The following is a 14535-nucleotide window of genomic DNA, read 5'->3' as shown; positions in this document are numbered from 1 at the left end:
CATCATGTGCGTTTAGTGTGAAAAGAGAACTGGAAAAAGAGGAAAAAAACATGTATTTTATTACGCGCAAAATTATACAGGGTGGAACGATAAATTTGTCGTCCTAAACAAAACAATACTACAGCTTTCTTTTAAAACTTTTATTGAAAAAATCAATTCAGGTAACTTGATTATGATTATGTAGTAGAGCTGACATCTTTTCAATGTAGCCGCCTTCAGCCTAAATCACTACCTCAATACAGGTCCGGAACTAGGAGCATGCTTTTTCCACAAGCACCGGCGGGAGCTCAGTGAATACTCGGCTGATGACGTCGATGGTGATGTTCTCGGCGTATGATCAAACGAAGTAGTCCAGCGGGTTCAGGTCGGGGGAGGAAGTGAGGAGATTACAAAGTTGTAGCACTCCTTCTGAAGTACAGCCTGGTGTGGACTGGCACCGAGTCCTGCTGCCACACCCAGGGTCTGCCAGCCCAAATCTTGTGCTATGGTTTTAAATGATCTGAATTAATAGCAATGCTCATACCTTTGGTTCTATGAACATTTGTAGGCTTTTTGAAGATTATAATACTATTCTATGATTAAAGTTTTATGACAACTGGTAAAAAACAAACTATATTTTCAACTCAATAAAATATGATCTAATTTGCCTACATTTGTATATATACTATCCTAGCAGGTCAGCTTTAGTTTGCTGCTTCTGTTGTCTCCCCAATATATTCGATTTATCCTGATGTCACCTGCAAGATTACTGAAAAATGTATCCTTCTCGAACTCTGCTATGATATTTTTCTGGCAGCGTTGAAATACAGTATTTCTCACTTTCTAATTCATAAAATTCGTAAAAGAATATTTTCAATATTACGAAAGAAAAAAAAGATATTTTTAGAGAAATAAATGTTAAATATAATATAAATGTGTCGCTTTTTTCCATTACAGATTATTCCATTATTTGTTGGAGAAGTACTTGGTTATCCTGGTTTACCCGGACTTTTTATAGCTGGACTTTTTAGTGGAGCGCTCAGGTTTGTTCTTATTCGTATATTCTCCTGCCACCAGCTCATAACCCCATATTACCTTTTTTTGGCAGGAGTAAGGATGCACTCAACATTGATGGACTGAAACAGGGTGTGAATACGGTGGCATTAATTGAAATACTTTCGGTAAATTTGTCTTCTTCCACTCGCAGAAATACTGTTTGCCATGATGAAAGAAGACCCTATGTAGTCCTATCCTAAGCCCTGAACTGCATACCACCATTTCTTTTCTTATTTGTTTTTATTTTTGTAATTTTCAAGTCATAAATCAAATCAAATAAAGTAAAACGTTTTTATGGTGACTGATGCGAATATCTATCTATCTATATATATATATATATATATATATATATATATATATATATATATATATATATATATATATATATATATATATAATTTAAAGGAGATTAGAATAATAGTCTAAAGAGCTAAGTGTATTTTAATGTAACAGTGAAATTACTAGTTTAATTAAAATACAGGAAATGCTCGTTGTAATTTAGATATATAATAAGCTCGATAGTTAAATGTCCTAGAGCTAATAAATGTGATTTACAATTTAAAAATTAAAAAAAAATTTTTTTAAATTTAAAAATCAAATTTTAATTAAATTAAAAATCAGTTTCATAAGAAGGAACAACAACAAAGTCAATTATCTGTACGATCGTTTCGGAAATCCGTGCTTTTTATTTGTGGTATACATGAAGTTATGTAGAACAATTATATATAGTTTTTTTGGTAAGCACGGTCTCCTCATCAGCAAATTTAGGAGGATTTTTATTGAAATTAAAAGACACCATAAATAAACCTAGCATTAAAAGTAAGGCAGATGAATCTGAAAAAATTGGAATAAAAGGTTTGGATTTAAAATTTATAAGAAAATTAATATAGGTTAGAGATAGAAATGAGTAGAAAAAAAATATATTTTTGAATTTACATAATAAATTTGATTTAAAAATATATAGAGATAGTTACCTTTTAGTTTTTCTTTTTTTGAAATCAGGAACTGTGTTTAAAGTAGTCATTTAGATGTTTGCTATAGCTTTTTATTTTATTGAATGATGAATTTTAAAAGGGCGACGCTCGTGCAGTAAATTGTTTCCGTTAGCGTATTTTGATTTAAAGACGCTACAGTTAATATATATAGAGAGAATATTTATTTTGCAAGTTTTTAAGGGGAGATAATTGTCATGTATTATTGACTTTATTTATTATTTGATTTACGGGTCTAAGGGAGGTAATTGGTCTAACTTAATTTATTAAAAAAAAAAAAAGTTGTAATCTATTTTTACTAATGAGTAATTTTTAATGATTTAAGGTGGTTTATATTTATTAAATTTAAACCAACGTTTATGATTACATGTCAGAAGCTCGTGTTTTGAATTTAATAGTTTGGTTGTATTTTTTATATCTTCATATTTTAAAATTTTTAGGGTTTCTTTTGTACATAGTGCACAAAATTTATCTCCTGGTTTATATGATTTGCAAGTCTCAATTATTTGCCATTTTAAGTTGAAAGAAATATTGCTATTTTTTAGTTGCCAAATATAGTTGGATAGAGTAGTTTGGTTTGATAGAGAGTTATTTTTAAAGGAATGTTTGTGCGTTGAAATTCTATGTTTTATTAGGCCAGATGTGGAACCAATATATATTACCTCTTGATTATTGTGATTATTTTCCGTTAGGTCTATTGTTGGATTATTATGTGGTGGGTTGATTAGTAATTGATCGGTAGATTGATTTAAGTTGGTGTTATTATTTAATCTGGTAGTTGAGTTATGGCTGTTAATAGGTTCTTGTAGATTTGGAGTTTTTGATACTGTGCAGCTATAGATAACATTTTTAATTTTACATGAGCCTTGTAGGGGACATTTATTTTTTCTTCTACAGTTACAGTCCGATGTATTTTGTATAGTTGTATTTTGTAGTTTATTAATTTTCTTATTATTAGAGCTAATTATTTTCTGATGAAGGTTAGGCATAGTAGAGTAAGAGACTTTAATTGTGTTCTTATTGAAAATTTTATTATATCTATGGGGGGCTTTAAAGTTCTTATCTAATATTTTAAAAAATTCTCTGGCTATGTTTGTTTCTAGGTTTTTGGAATACGGGGGGTTGAACCATAGGATCTCTTTGTGTCTATTCTTACGTTTACGGGTTTTAGTTTGCTGTTTATTTGTATTATTATCTAATATTTGTAGTTTGGTTTTATCTTTTTTTGTCTCTTGGTTATTTTTCTTAACTCGTATACGGGAAGACATTGCCATATTATATGTTATTACGCTCTTAATAGGTTTATTTTTAATGCAGTTTATGTTTCTATCATTTTCATTTATGAATTTAATTTGTGAATTATATCCAGAGTTTTTAAGGGCTTCATTATAGTATTTTTCATTTTTGGTAAATATTGATTTAGTAGAAGACAGTCTAGAAATTCTTAGAGCGATATTGGGAACTATTGATTTTAATATTGATTTAGGGTGGTTTGATTGATTGTGGACATATAGAAGTGATTGGTTAGGTTTATGGTATGGTTCAAAGGTAGAATTTTCAAGATTTAAGGTTATGTCTAAGAAATTAACAATTTTTTTATTAGGGTCGATTTTTATACTAAGTCCATAATTTTTAAATAATTTATGTAGAGCTTTAATTGCTTTTTCATAATTTTTATTAGTAGAATTCGTTATGAAAAGTGCATCATCTCTATATAGCCCTCCTTCAAGTTTGAATTGTTTATGGAGTATACAATGTATTTCATTTAAAAGGAAAAGGCCAACTAGATCAGTGACCTGAGTCGAGTCCGTCGATCCCATTAAAATGTTGAAGTGGTTAGGGGTATTTTTCCTGGTCCAATATTTATTATCAAATGTTATTAAAGACTGTCTAGCTATAAGTATTAGTTTAATTTCGTCTTGAGTTATATTAGTTAATTTTCGTGCCATTAATAGAGATTTATTAAGTAGGATAGGTGATATAGATTGGTAATATGATTCAATGTCAAAAGAAAGAAATTTAATATTATTTTTATTTTGAATATTAGAAAACCAGTCGATTACTTGGTTGGAAGATTGCCATAGTGGGTATTTTATTATGGATTTAATTTTGGGGATAATTCTATCTAATATGTTTTTACTAACCAGTCCTATATCTGATTTCGAGGGGCAAATGAGTCTAATAGTAGGGTTAATATTGAAGCTGTGTTTGTGGTCTTTTAAAGTAAATCTCGGGGTACCTGGTACCGTTATTTCTGTGTATTTATCTATTTTATGAAACTGATTTTTAATTTAATTAAAATTTGATTTTTAAATTTAAAAATTTTTTTTTTTAATTTTTAAATTGTAAATCACATTACTTAATATATATATATATATATATATATATATGTATATATATATATATATATATATACATACACACACACACATATATATATATATATATATATATATATATATATATATATATATATATATATATAGAGAGAGAGAGAGAGAGAGAGAGAGAGACGTCTGATTGAACACGACGGAAGTTATTCCTTTTTCCGATCTTTCTGGATATCTTTTCCATTTGCCGAGCGGTCTTTTTAATTTAGGCATATTATATAGAATGGTGCCCAAATGTTGTTGCTCGGCCATATTTTTCTCAAGTGGTTTCTATCGGTGCATCCGATTATCGTCAGGGGCGATTGTTGTTGTCTTCGTTTTCTTTTTCTTTGAGGCTTGGTGTATTTATACTTTGTTATCTATTTATTTTTTAATTGCTATAAAGTTGGGTGCAGGAGGGTTTGGGGCGAATTATTTTTATTTTATTCTATTTTATTTTTACTTTCGATTTCCCTATTTTATAATTCATTAATTTAGTTTCTTCTTAGTTATTAAATACTGTTAGTATATTTGACCAGGTGTTAAATGATATCCGGTTTAAAAAGGACTGTAGTTTTTTTATAAGTATGGCTTCAAGTAATTTTAGTCGTCGAGTGTAATCGTTAAGGTATCGAATTTTAGTAATTTTAGTTAAGATATTTCTAATGTAGGACGACTGTAGATTTTTATCATGGGATGTTAGGTGTTGTTTTATGACACTATTGTCAGCTAAATGATAAATTAGTCGTCGGGAGAGTGTTGTTGTGTGGCCTATGTATGCGTAGTATGAGTTTTTAGAGTGGGTTCGGATGCACCGATAGAAAGCGCTTGAGAAAAATATGTCCGAACAACAATTTTTGGGCGCCATTCTATATATAATGCCTACTGAAATGAAAAAGACCACTCGGCAAATGGAAAAGATATCCAGAAAGATCGGAAAAGGGAATAACTCCGTCGTGTTCAATTAGACGTGTCTAAATAATGACTTGCTGCCTATATATATATATATATATATATATATATATATATATATATATATATATATATATATATATATATTCAAAAAATTACCCTGTGTCATATAGTTTCGGAATATATATATTTTGGGGGACAACAAATATTGAGAAAAAAGGATCAATTAAGGGTCCAAATAATGATCGAAGATGTGGAATGTATATATTTTATCAAGCAAATAAGACTTTATTAATATTTTCTTTCGTTTTTCATTATGTTGTGAAACGCGTGATATTTTATTGAATAAAACTATTAAATTTCATAATCGTTTCCTTTTTTTGTACTGAACATTATGATAAGTATTTATATATGCAGAGATTATTAGTTCTACTCACACGGCGTTGCTAGTCAGTTTTTTATATTCATTTTTCTTGCGTTTTTTGGGGGGAGGGGGCATCATGCATTTTCTTTTATAGCAACGTATTACTTTTTTATAGAAGTATTTTTAAATAGGATTTTTAAAAAATTAAATTTAATTATTACGGTATCGTTTAGTTGTTAAATTATTAAGCCAGCACAATTATTAGGAAAATAAAAACAAATAAACAAAAAAAAATTTCTGCATTTAAAAAATTTATTTTTGATAAATCATGTAAATTATTTAGAGTGAAACTCGGATGTCTCTTACAAAGGGATTGTCATCCAATAAAATAAATGACCTATACATATACCTAGCACCTTTTTTTTATGAAGAAAGGCAAGTTTTCTCGTCAATATCATCGTTAATATTCACTGCTAACTATACGTTTTTTTCCAACCATATTTACTATTTATTTACTCGAAATTACATGCGAATTTAGAGAAAACGCAGCAATTGGCTCAATCTGTTAAGAATTATCTTGATTAGCCAATCAAAACGCGTCTAACAAAAGCATATGGGGCATATCATGTTTCATATGAAGATATAATGGATTTAATTTAAAATTCATAATCCAAACAAGATTGAAATATGAATTTTACAAAAAAAGGACCCTTACTAAATTTGTTCTCGATTCTTCATTAATCGCGATTCTAGTATTTAATTATTCGAGAAAAGAAACTCCTACATTCTATGAAAAAATGATAATATAAACTAAATATGATAATATCGATCCGGATAAATATTTAATAAAATCGATTGGAAATACAATAAAGAACATATTCGATTTAAAACAGATTTGGCTATCGCAACAGAATTAAATATAAAGATTATATGCGCTAGATTATAATGCACAAAACACAGAATTGACATCATATATAGGATAACTTATAAGTCTAGTTATCATTTGATCCTTGGCCTTTTGGCTAGGAGCAAAGTGTAGTATCTGTTCTGATACTACATTTCACGTTTTCTGACCTCGATCAGTGGAGGAGAAATCTTTCTAGGTTGAGGCAATTTTTATATTTATTCCTATCCAGAGTACCCCTTTTTGAGGAGCTGGATTTTCCCCCTAATTAAAACCGACCTTGTGTCTCACTCTGCCCTCGTGGGGAGGCCAGTAAATAAGAACATCACTATAATATCGATGTATTATGATCTTTTAAATGAATTACAAAAAATGACAATAAAAGTTAGGAAGATATTATTTTTAAAGATTTTAATATAGCTTATGCTAACTGTGACAAATAACATCCTATTTAAGAATTCTTCCTTCAAACTCCTCCGCTTAACATTCACGGGCAATATGAACTGGAACAAATAAATTGAGGACATTGCGAAGGCTGCTGCAAAGAAAGTGGGTTCTCTCTATCGTGTTAGAAGATTACTCACACCTGAGGGTATCCTCTACAAGGCCACCATTCTCCCATGCATCGAATTTTGTTGATACATCTGGGCTGGTGCATCCACCACTAGCCTCTGCTTCTTGGATAGGGCCCAAAAAAGACTTTTCAATCTAATAAGTCTCACTTTGTCAACCAAGCTCAAACCCCTGTCCCGTCGCCGCAATTTTCCATATCTGTGTCTGTTTTAAAAGTATTTTAATGGAATGTGCTTTGATGAACTTGTTGCGCTTGTGCCCCCTCGACGCACATATCCCTGACAAACCCGCTTAGCAACAAAATCTCACCCCTTCACTGCTGAGGTCTCTAAATGTTAGAAAACTTTCTACTCTAATAGTTTCTTCCCTCGAACAGCTAGACTTTAGACTTCCCTTCCTGCTACCTGTTTCCCTGACTGTACTGATATGCAGAAGTTTAAATGTAACATAAACCAACATCTTAATCTTTCCTAGGCATAGTCCTAAATGGTAGCGCCTTACATCCAAGTGAAAATATGCCTTGTTAGGGGTGAATGTGAGTAAAAAAAAAATAAATAAAAATATATCAAAAGCTGTCCGAGAGCATAGTTGCAAAATCGATCTATTCTGTTTTGTTCAAGCGTTTGGATCCACACTTCAAGATCGATGCTTATCCTCGTTTATAAGCAAATAAATAAGAACTATAAAAAGTGGATCGTTTTAAAAATAAATATATGCATATCATTATCATTTCATAGTTCCGTGTCTTCCTCTTTGAACGGCCTAGCAGCGGTTACATGGGACGCATTTCTCAAAGGTCCTTGCCAGAATTTATCCGAGGCCAAAAAAGCCCTTGTCACAAAAATTCTTGGTAAGTATTTAAAAAAGTTTTCGTCTATCTTCTTGTAAAACAAAAGATAAAAATAATTATAATGAAAAGTAATTACAATAGCTGTACCTGGCCACGCGTTGATGTGATTCAGCTTGTATAAATGGAAAACAAACAAAAAAGGCAAAATGTATGTTTCTTATGTTTATGTCCTCGGTACTTGTGGATACCTTAGGTTGAAAGAAGGGAAAACATGAGAGTTTAATTTTACTATGGACATGTATGTGAGCACGCACTTGAAAATCTCGTAAAAATGAAAATTTTAGCTGATTTTATTTTTGTATTAAAGTATAGTGTTTTATTAAGAATAAATCGATGAAAAAAATGCAAATAAAAATATTTAAAGAATAAACCAACAAAGTAAGTGGGAGACCGATGACATTTCCTAAGGAAGATAGGGAGGAGGAAAGAATTTAAAAATGTTGGATAAATTTTTAAAAAGAAAATAGTTTGACGTGACAATTAGGTAGACAACATTGATTATTGTTGAAACTAACAAAAATGTAATTAGTTATAATTATGTTGTTTTTTTTTTAAAATAAAAATCAACTTTTCTGCTGTCGGATATCGCTACAATTACGAATAAGCACCCTTTTTTATCGGCCAACCTGTACAATGAACACCCCGCATATTCTTTTTTTTTTTTTTTTTGTAATGTATTTAACAACAAAAGTTATGTTTTTGCTTTCAACCGCGTGGTCAGCCGAACACACGCACAAAAACACACGCATGCACGAATTTCAAAGACAGCTAAGAATATCAAAACAAAGTAACGGGGGAAAAGTAGAGGTACAATAAAAAAAAATGTAAATATACTGTAAATTTACTGAATATATAAATATATTTATTTTTCTCCAGAGAAATTGCATTTTTATTGTCTATTTACATGTATTGTTTTTTTTTTTTTTGCAATGTATTTAAAACCAAAAGTTGTGCGTTTTTTTTTCAGCTGAACGCACGCACACAAACACGCATGCACGAACTGCAAATTTCTAACAATTGCGTCCCTAAAAACGGAAGTCGTGAACACTGCATAACATTGAAGGAAAAAATGCGATAAATGAAAATGCGTACATTCATTTCTTTACCTATTTTTGATTTACATTCATACCTTATTTTGATAAAATGATTATTTTTATGATGGTATTACGACTCATCCCCAAATAGCTTGCCGACCTTACTTGAGATCGCGACTTCAGTTTTGGAAGTTTTGTCTTAGAATGAAAAGAAGAAAGTGATAAACTTTTAGGGTTTTATTGATTTTTTTTAAATTTTTTTTTTTTACCCAAACAAATAAATTCCTCTTTTTTTTTTGTGCTCTACTTCTTCAGTCCTAATCTTTGGCGCTGCCGGGGTCGGATTTGGATTTATTGCTCGTAAATTCGGCGGAACTGTGCTCCAAGTAAGATCAAAATGTTTTCTTTTGTTGATTATGTACACAAACAGCTAATACAATAGATACACAAGAACACAAAATTAGAAAATAAAATAATTATCGTTCTACTCTCGCTCTTACATTACACATAGCAAACAGAAATACAATACCTACTATTTACAGCTTTAGTATTTACTAGCAGGATTTATGGAAATTCCACCGCGGACTCTTTCATATGTAATAAATATATTTATGTCGGCATTCTGTGGATGTTCATCGTAAATGGAGACGCCCTGTTATTATTGTAGCTTTTTTGTTAAAACTGCAAAAGTATTTATCTAAGCTAGTAGGAACGCCCGGCGTTACCCGGTCGTAAAATACGCTTAAATATGATATTTAAATTTATGCAGATTTCATATATATTATTATAGAGTCAATTTTCTATCAAATTTTATATATTAGATAATTGTAATTTCAAAAATAAAAAAATTATATCCATATGACATAGGTGCATCAGCTTGAATCGAAGCCGAAACTAAAACATATGAAGAAAAAGAATATATATATATATATATATATATATATATATATATATATATATATATATATATATAATGATGTACTTCATCAAATTCCGTCTGTGTTTGTTTACAATATCACGTCAGCTGATATTTGGGTTTGACGATGAATACCCTGGAAACTCACTGCTGATTAATGTTTAGTTTTAAAATATACAAACAAAGAAATGATTAGCAGCAATTTTAAATGGTACCTCTTCTTTTATCGTAAATTGAATTCATTAATAAGAAAAAAATTAGAATAAAATGGCGATGTACACCTGAGCTTGAACACAGGATAATTCGATCAGTAGACGAATGCTCTACTACTGAGCTATATATCCAGGTGACAATAAATCTGTTTTTTTTAAGCAATTATTTTTTAAAGATTTTATTATCTCCCTTACCGGTGTAACCTAAAATATTCCCATGTAAAAATTCTTTTTTATCCATTAGAAAGACTATTTTTAGGATTTTTCGATTTTCGATACTTATTGGATGATTTCCTCTACAACACATATTTAAGAACACTGCCAGACATATAAATTACCTTAGTGTGAAATTTGCAAAGGAGAGAATCAGCCGTTTCGGAACCTATGAGGAAGGAACTCATACACACACACACACGCACACGCACACGCACACGCACACACACACAAACACACAAAGTGCTTTTTTTTTTTTATAATAGTAGAGATAGAGATAGATGTACGACAAATTAAGGCACGACCAGAAACGACCATATTTTAAGGAAAAGAATTTGTTGATATATTTTCATTGTCATTTTGCTTGGTAAACATTTACTATTAAGAAAAGAATTAAAAAAAAGATAAAATTATAATTTTAAAAAGTAAATAAATATTTTTAATTTAAGGAAACATTTTTTCTTTTTATGACTGAGCCGTAGTTTTTAATATCCCTTTAAATTTCTAAAAAAAATATGCTGATTTTTTACGAAAATTTTAGAAAAAGAATGCCAATCCGTTTGAATTAAAATCTGTTGATTCTTGTTGTTCTTGACATAAGAATCCACTGAAAAGTAGATCAGGACGATTTTTGACAAATATGATTTTAATTTAATTTTTTGTTTTGTTTTTTAAGATTGATTATCGTGTTAAAAAAATTCAAAATTTAAAGAAAACAATCATTTGTTTTTATTTGCCGCAGTCGTCAAATACGCTTAAATATATTTTAATTTATGCAGATTTTATATTTATTATTATAAAACACGTTCTCTATCGATTATTATATATTATATTGTACCAAATATAAAGTAGTGATTCAAAAAATAATATATATATATATATATATATATATTGTAAAACTGGTAATTAGTAAAAACCTGAAGAGAGTGCTCAATACTATTGCAGAGCAAATATGTGTTTTATTTTTTATTACCGTTTTATCTGTTTGGTTACATATATTTCGGACAGCCTCGTCACACCTTACAGAAAACCTGTAAGGTTTGACGAGGCTGTTAGATCGTAAACACGGTCCAGCATCTGGAACATATGTAACCAAAAAGATAAAACGGTAATAAAAAAATAAAACATTGCCAAAAGTCCAGCTATCATCACACCAGCTTGGAAGACATCACTCCAAACAACGGCCTTTATTCCACCCTATATTTAATAGATAAAATGGTTTTCTGTAAAGTCTGACGATGCTGCTGGATCGTAAACATGGTCCGGCATCCGAAACATATGTAACTGAACAGATAAAACGGTAATAAAAAATAAAACATATATATATATATATATATATATATATATATATATATATATATATATATATATATATATATATATATATATATATCCTTTGAGATTTGAAAAAAAAAATCACGAGTGTGAGGAAAAATTTACTCGTCCCCAAATATTTTTACTCGTCCGACTTTATGTCTTTGTTTCAGTCAATAATAATAAATAATTTTACAACAAAGCAAGAAATTATTATAATCATCTTTGATATAATTTCAAAAAGTTTAAATCATTATAAGTTTTGTCAATTTGAAAAAATACATAAAGAGACACAAAGTGAAAGAAAGGAAACAAAATCAACGCATCGATATTTTAAAAATTAGGTTGAAAATACAGATAGCCAGAATTACAAAAATCCTCTTTCTTTAAAAATCCACACGTGTATATAAAAAATGGTAGGCGGAGATTTCAGGCCACGGAGATCTCCTACCAGGAGAATAATAATAAAAAAAAACTTTAATTGAATGGTTTTTCGGCCAACACATTTTGTCAACACCCATGGATGTTGAAAAAGACCTAAACCGTAGGTGTTGAAAAATGTGTTGGTCGAAAAATCATTCAATTAAAGTTTTTTTTCTTCTTTATCTTATTTATCTTAATAAAAATATCAACAAGCTATTTTTCCGATACCCAAATTATTTCATACAAAAATTTAAATATCTAGCCTAAACCGTTGGTGTTGAAAAAAAAAAGTGTTACGAAATCTTCGGGTATTCACAATTGTGGACTGAAATCTCCTGGTACGAGATCTCCGTGGCCCGAAATCTCTGATATTCAAAAAAAAAAAAATAATAATAATAAATAAATAAAAAATACCATTTAGCTGAAATGAACTAGATTTCTTAGAAAATCGGCATGGTTTAATATCTTTTTAAAATTTAGACGGTCAATTTGTCTTTGTAATTTATGGAAAAAAAATTTGATATAGAACAGAAATTGGTCTCTTTTGTTTCTATTAAAACAAAGAATTCATCTCGGAACAACATTCTAAAATTTAGAGTATTGTTTTTAAAATTGGGCATCGATGATTTTTTGAAAGTTGCGCAAAAAAAAGAGCATGCAAATATCTGAATTTATATAATTGAGAAAAATATGATTACTTGTTGTATAATTTAATTTTCGGTGCGTGCTTGACGGAACGATGCGTTTTTCCCCTCTTTCAAATGTTCGTTTTTACTTTTGTAAGCATGAAGTGTATGTAGTTGTAACGTCGAAGAATTTTTTCCAAATGAATTTCAAAATCAGAGAGCTAAATGAAGGCGACATTTTGACTACTACGAATGTGTAAATTTGACCTCTTGTTGACCTTTAGAGTTACCACCCTTTTTTCAATACGATATTCCAACAGTCCCACAGCTAGAAATGAAAGAATTCACAAATGATGAGGCATAGGCCATTCTAAGTCACCGCATATTTGAGGGTCATAAAATAAATGAGTTTTTCCCGTTTCTTTATTTAAAGAAATTTTATCGACTGGCGGGCGAGTGATTTACAACTTTTAGTCGCCCCAAGAAATTTTCAATCGACTGTGGCGACCGGTCGTATAAAATCTCAAAGCCTATATATATATATATATATATATATATATATATATATATATATATATATATATATGTGTGTGTGTGTGTGTGTGTGTGTGTGTGTGTGTGTGTGGATTGAATGTACGTGCAAACAATCTCTTTCCTAATTTTTTTTTGTTTGCAGTATCATGGCGTATATTCATTATCCGCTGACATTCTTCCGCTATAGTTTGTAATGTTAATTCGGAACCTTGTTCTAATTGTAATATCTTTTTTCGGCGTCCCTCGGAGATGAAAGACTTTGTTGAAATAATAAACATTTGAACATGTTCAGAGTGAGTTCACTGAGCTTAAAGTTTTTCTATTTTCTATGATTTCTATGAATGTAATATGATGTGCATCCCGTTGAGTGAGATTGTCAACCTGTGTTGGAATTGAACTCCTTTCGCCAAACATCTTTGTTAATATGACGATTTCCTGAAACGAAATATCTCTTCTATTTCTCGTAGTATGTAGTTAGTATTTGTTTTTCATGTTCAATAATTCTAAGATTCTAAATTTTTCTCGTATGACCATGTAAAACAATCTCTTTTTGTTACTTCCCTTCGATCTTCGAAAACATGCTGCAAATATGATCTCTTCTTCGGGTCTGTACCTATATTCTTTAACATATAATGTACTTGGTTGAAAACAAAATTTTAATCAAATATATAATCTATAATATATATTTTGTAGTAAAACCTTTTTTTAAAAATAAGATCGCCTGTAGAAAAAATATTTAACTTAATATGTCGAAACTGCTGAAACTTGACGTACTAAAATATGATTGCTAATTTGAATAATAACGCCGTAGAAAAGAGCCAGAGAGGTGTACAGCATACCCTAGAACACAAAGGGAGCCCTCAAATTAGCCATTATGAATTTCATGACCAGAAATGCTGTCATCAAGTAATGACCCAGTTTTTTGTCATGCATGGATAAAGTGGCCAGTGCTAATGGTGATCACACCGTGTTATTGTTCTATATTATACGTGCCTAATTCTGACTTAAATTTCATTTAAATATATTAATTTCTTGGAGAACAATGTTGTTTATTATTTCTTGGAATTATGTGTACCGAATTGTAAATAAAAGAACATGTATATGTTTATTTTGAACTCATTTTATTTCTTTATAGGCATCGCTAAGTTTCACTGGCGCTTCAGGGGGTCCGATGACTGGCCTTTTCATTCTTGGTGCCTTTTTTCCGATGGCCAACTGGAAGGTATGATATAATATATTTTAAACATTGTTTTAATGCTAAGTG

The 14535-nt window shown here is 30.1% G+C and overlaps 1 protein-coding gene across 2 annotated transcripts in view; it reads left to right on the top strand.

Annotated features, from left to right (window-relative positions):
- Positions 1 to 14535, top strand: part of LOC145291123 (sodium-coupled monocarboxylate transporter 1-like) — an 82771-nt gene that overhangs the window by 29741 nt on the left and 38495 nt on the right. For both annotated transcript variants that reach the window (XM_080136645.1, XM_080136639.1), the window contains 4 exons: positions 937 to 1022; positions 7887 to 7999; positions 9349 to 9419; positions 14407 to 14493. In XM_080136645.1, coding sequence (XP_079992771.1) covers positions 937 to 1022; positions 7887 to 7999; positions 9349 to 9419; positions 14407 to 14493 — 357 coding nt within the window. The remainder of the gene's footprint in view (positions 1 to 936; positions 1023 to 7886; positions 8000 to 9348; positions 9420 to 14406; positions 14494 to 14535) is intronic.

The sequence above is a fragment of the Euprymna scolopes genome, chromosome 2 (assembly GCF_053919585.1).
Source record: "Euprymna scolopes isolate OS-2025 chromosome 2, ASM5391958v1, whole genome shotgun sequence".
Lineage (NCBI taxonomy): Eukaryota > Metazoa > Mollusca > Cephalopoda > Sepiida > Sepiolidae > Euprymna > Euprymna scolopes.
The sequence above is the reverse complement of the archived record's forward strand: the minus strand, read 5'-3'. Positions and strand labels throughout refer to the sequence as shown.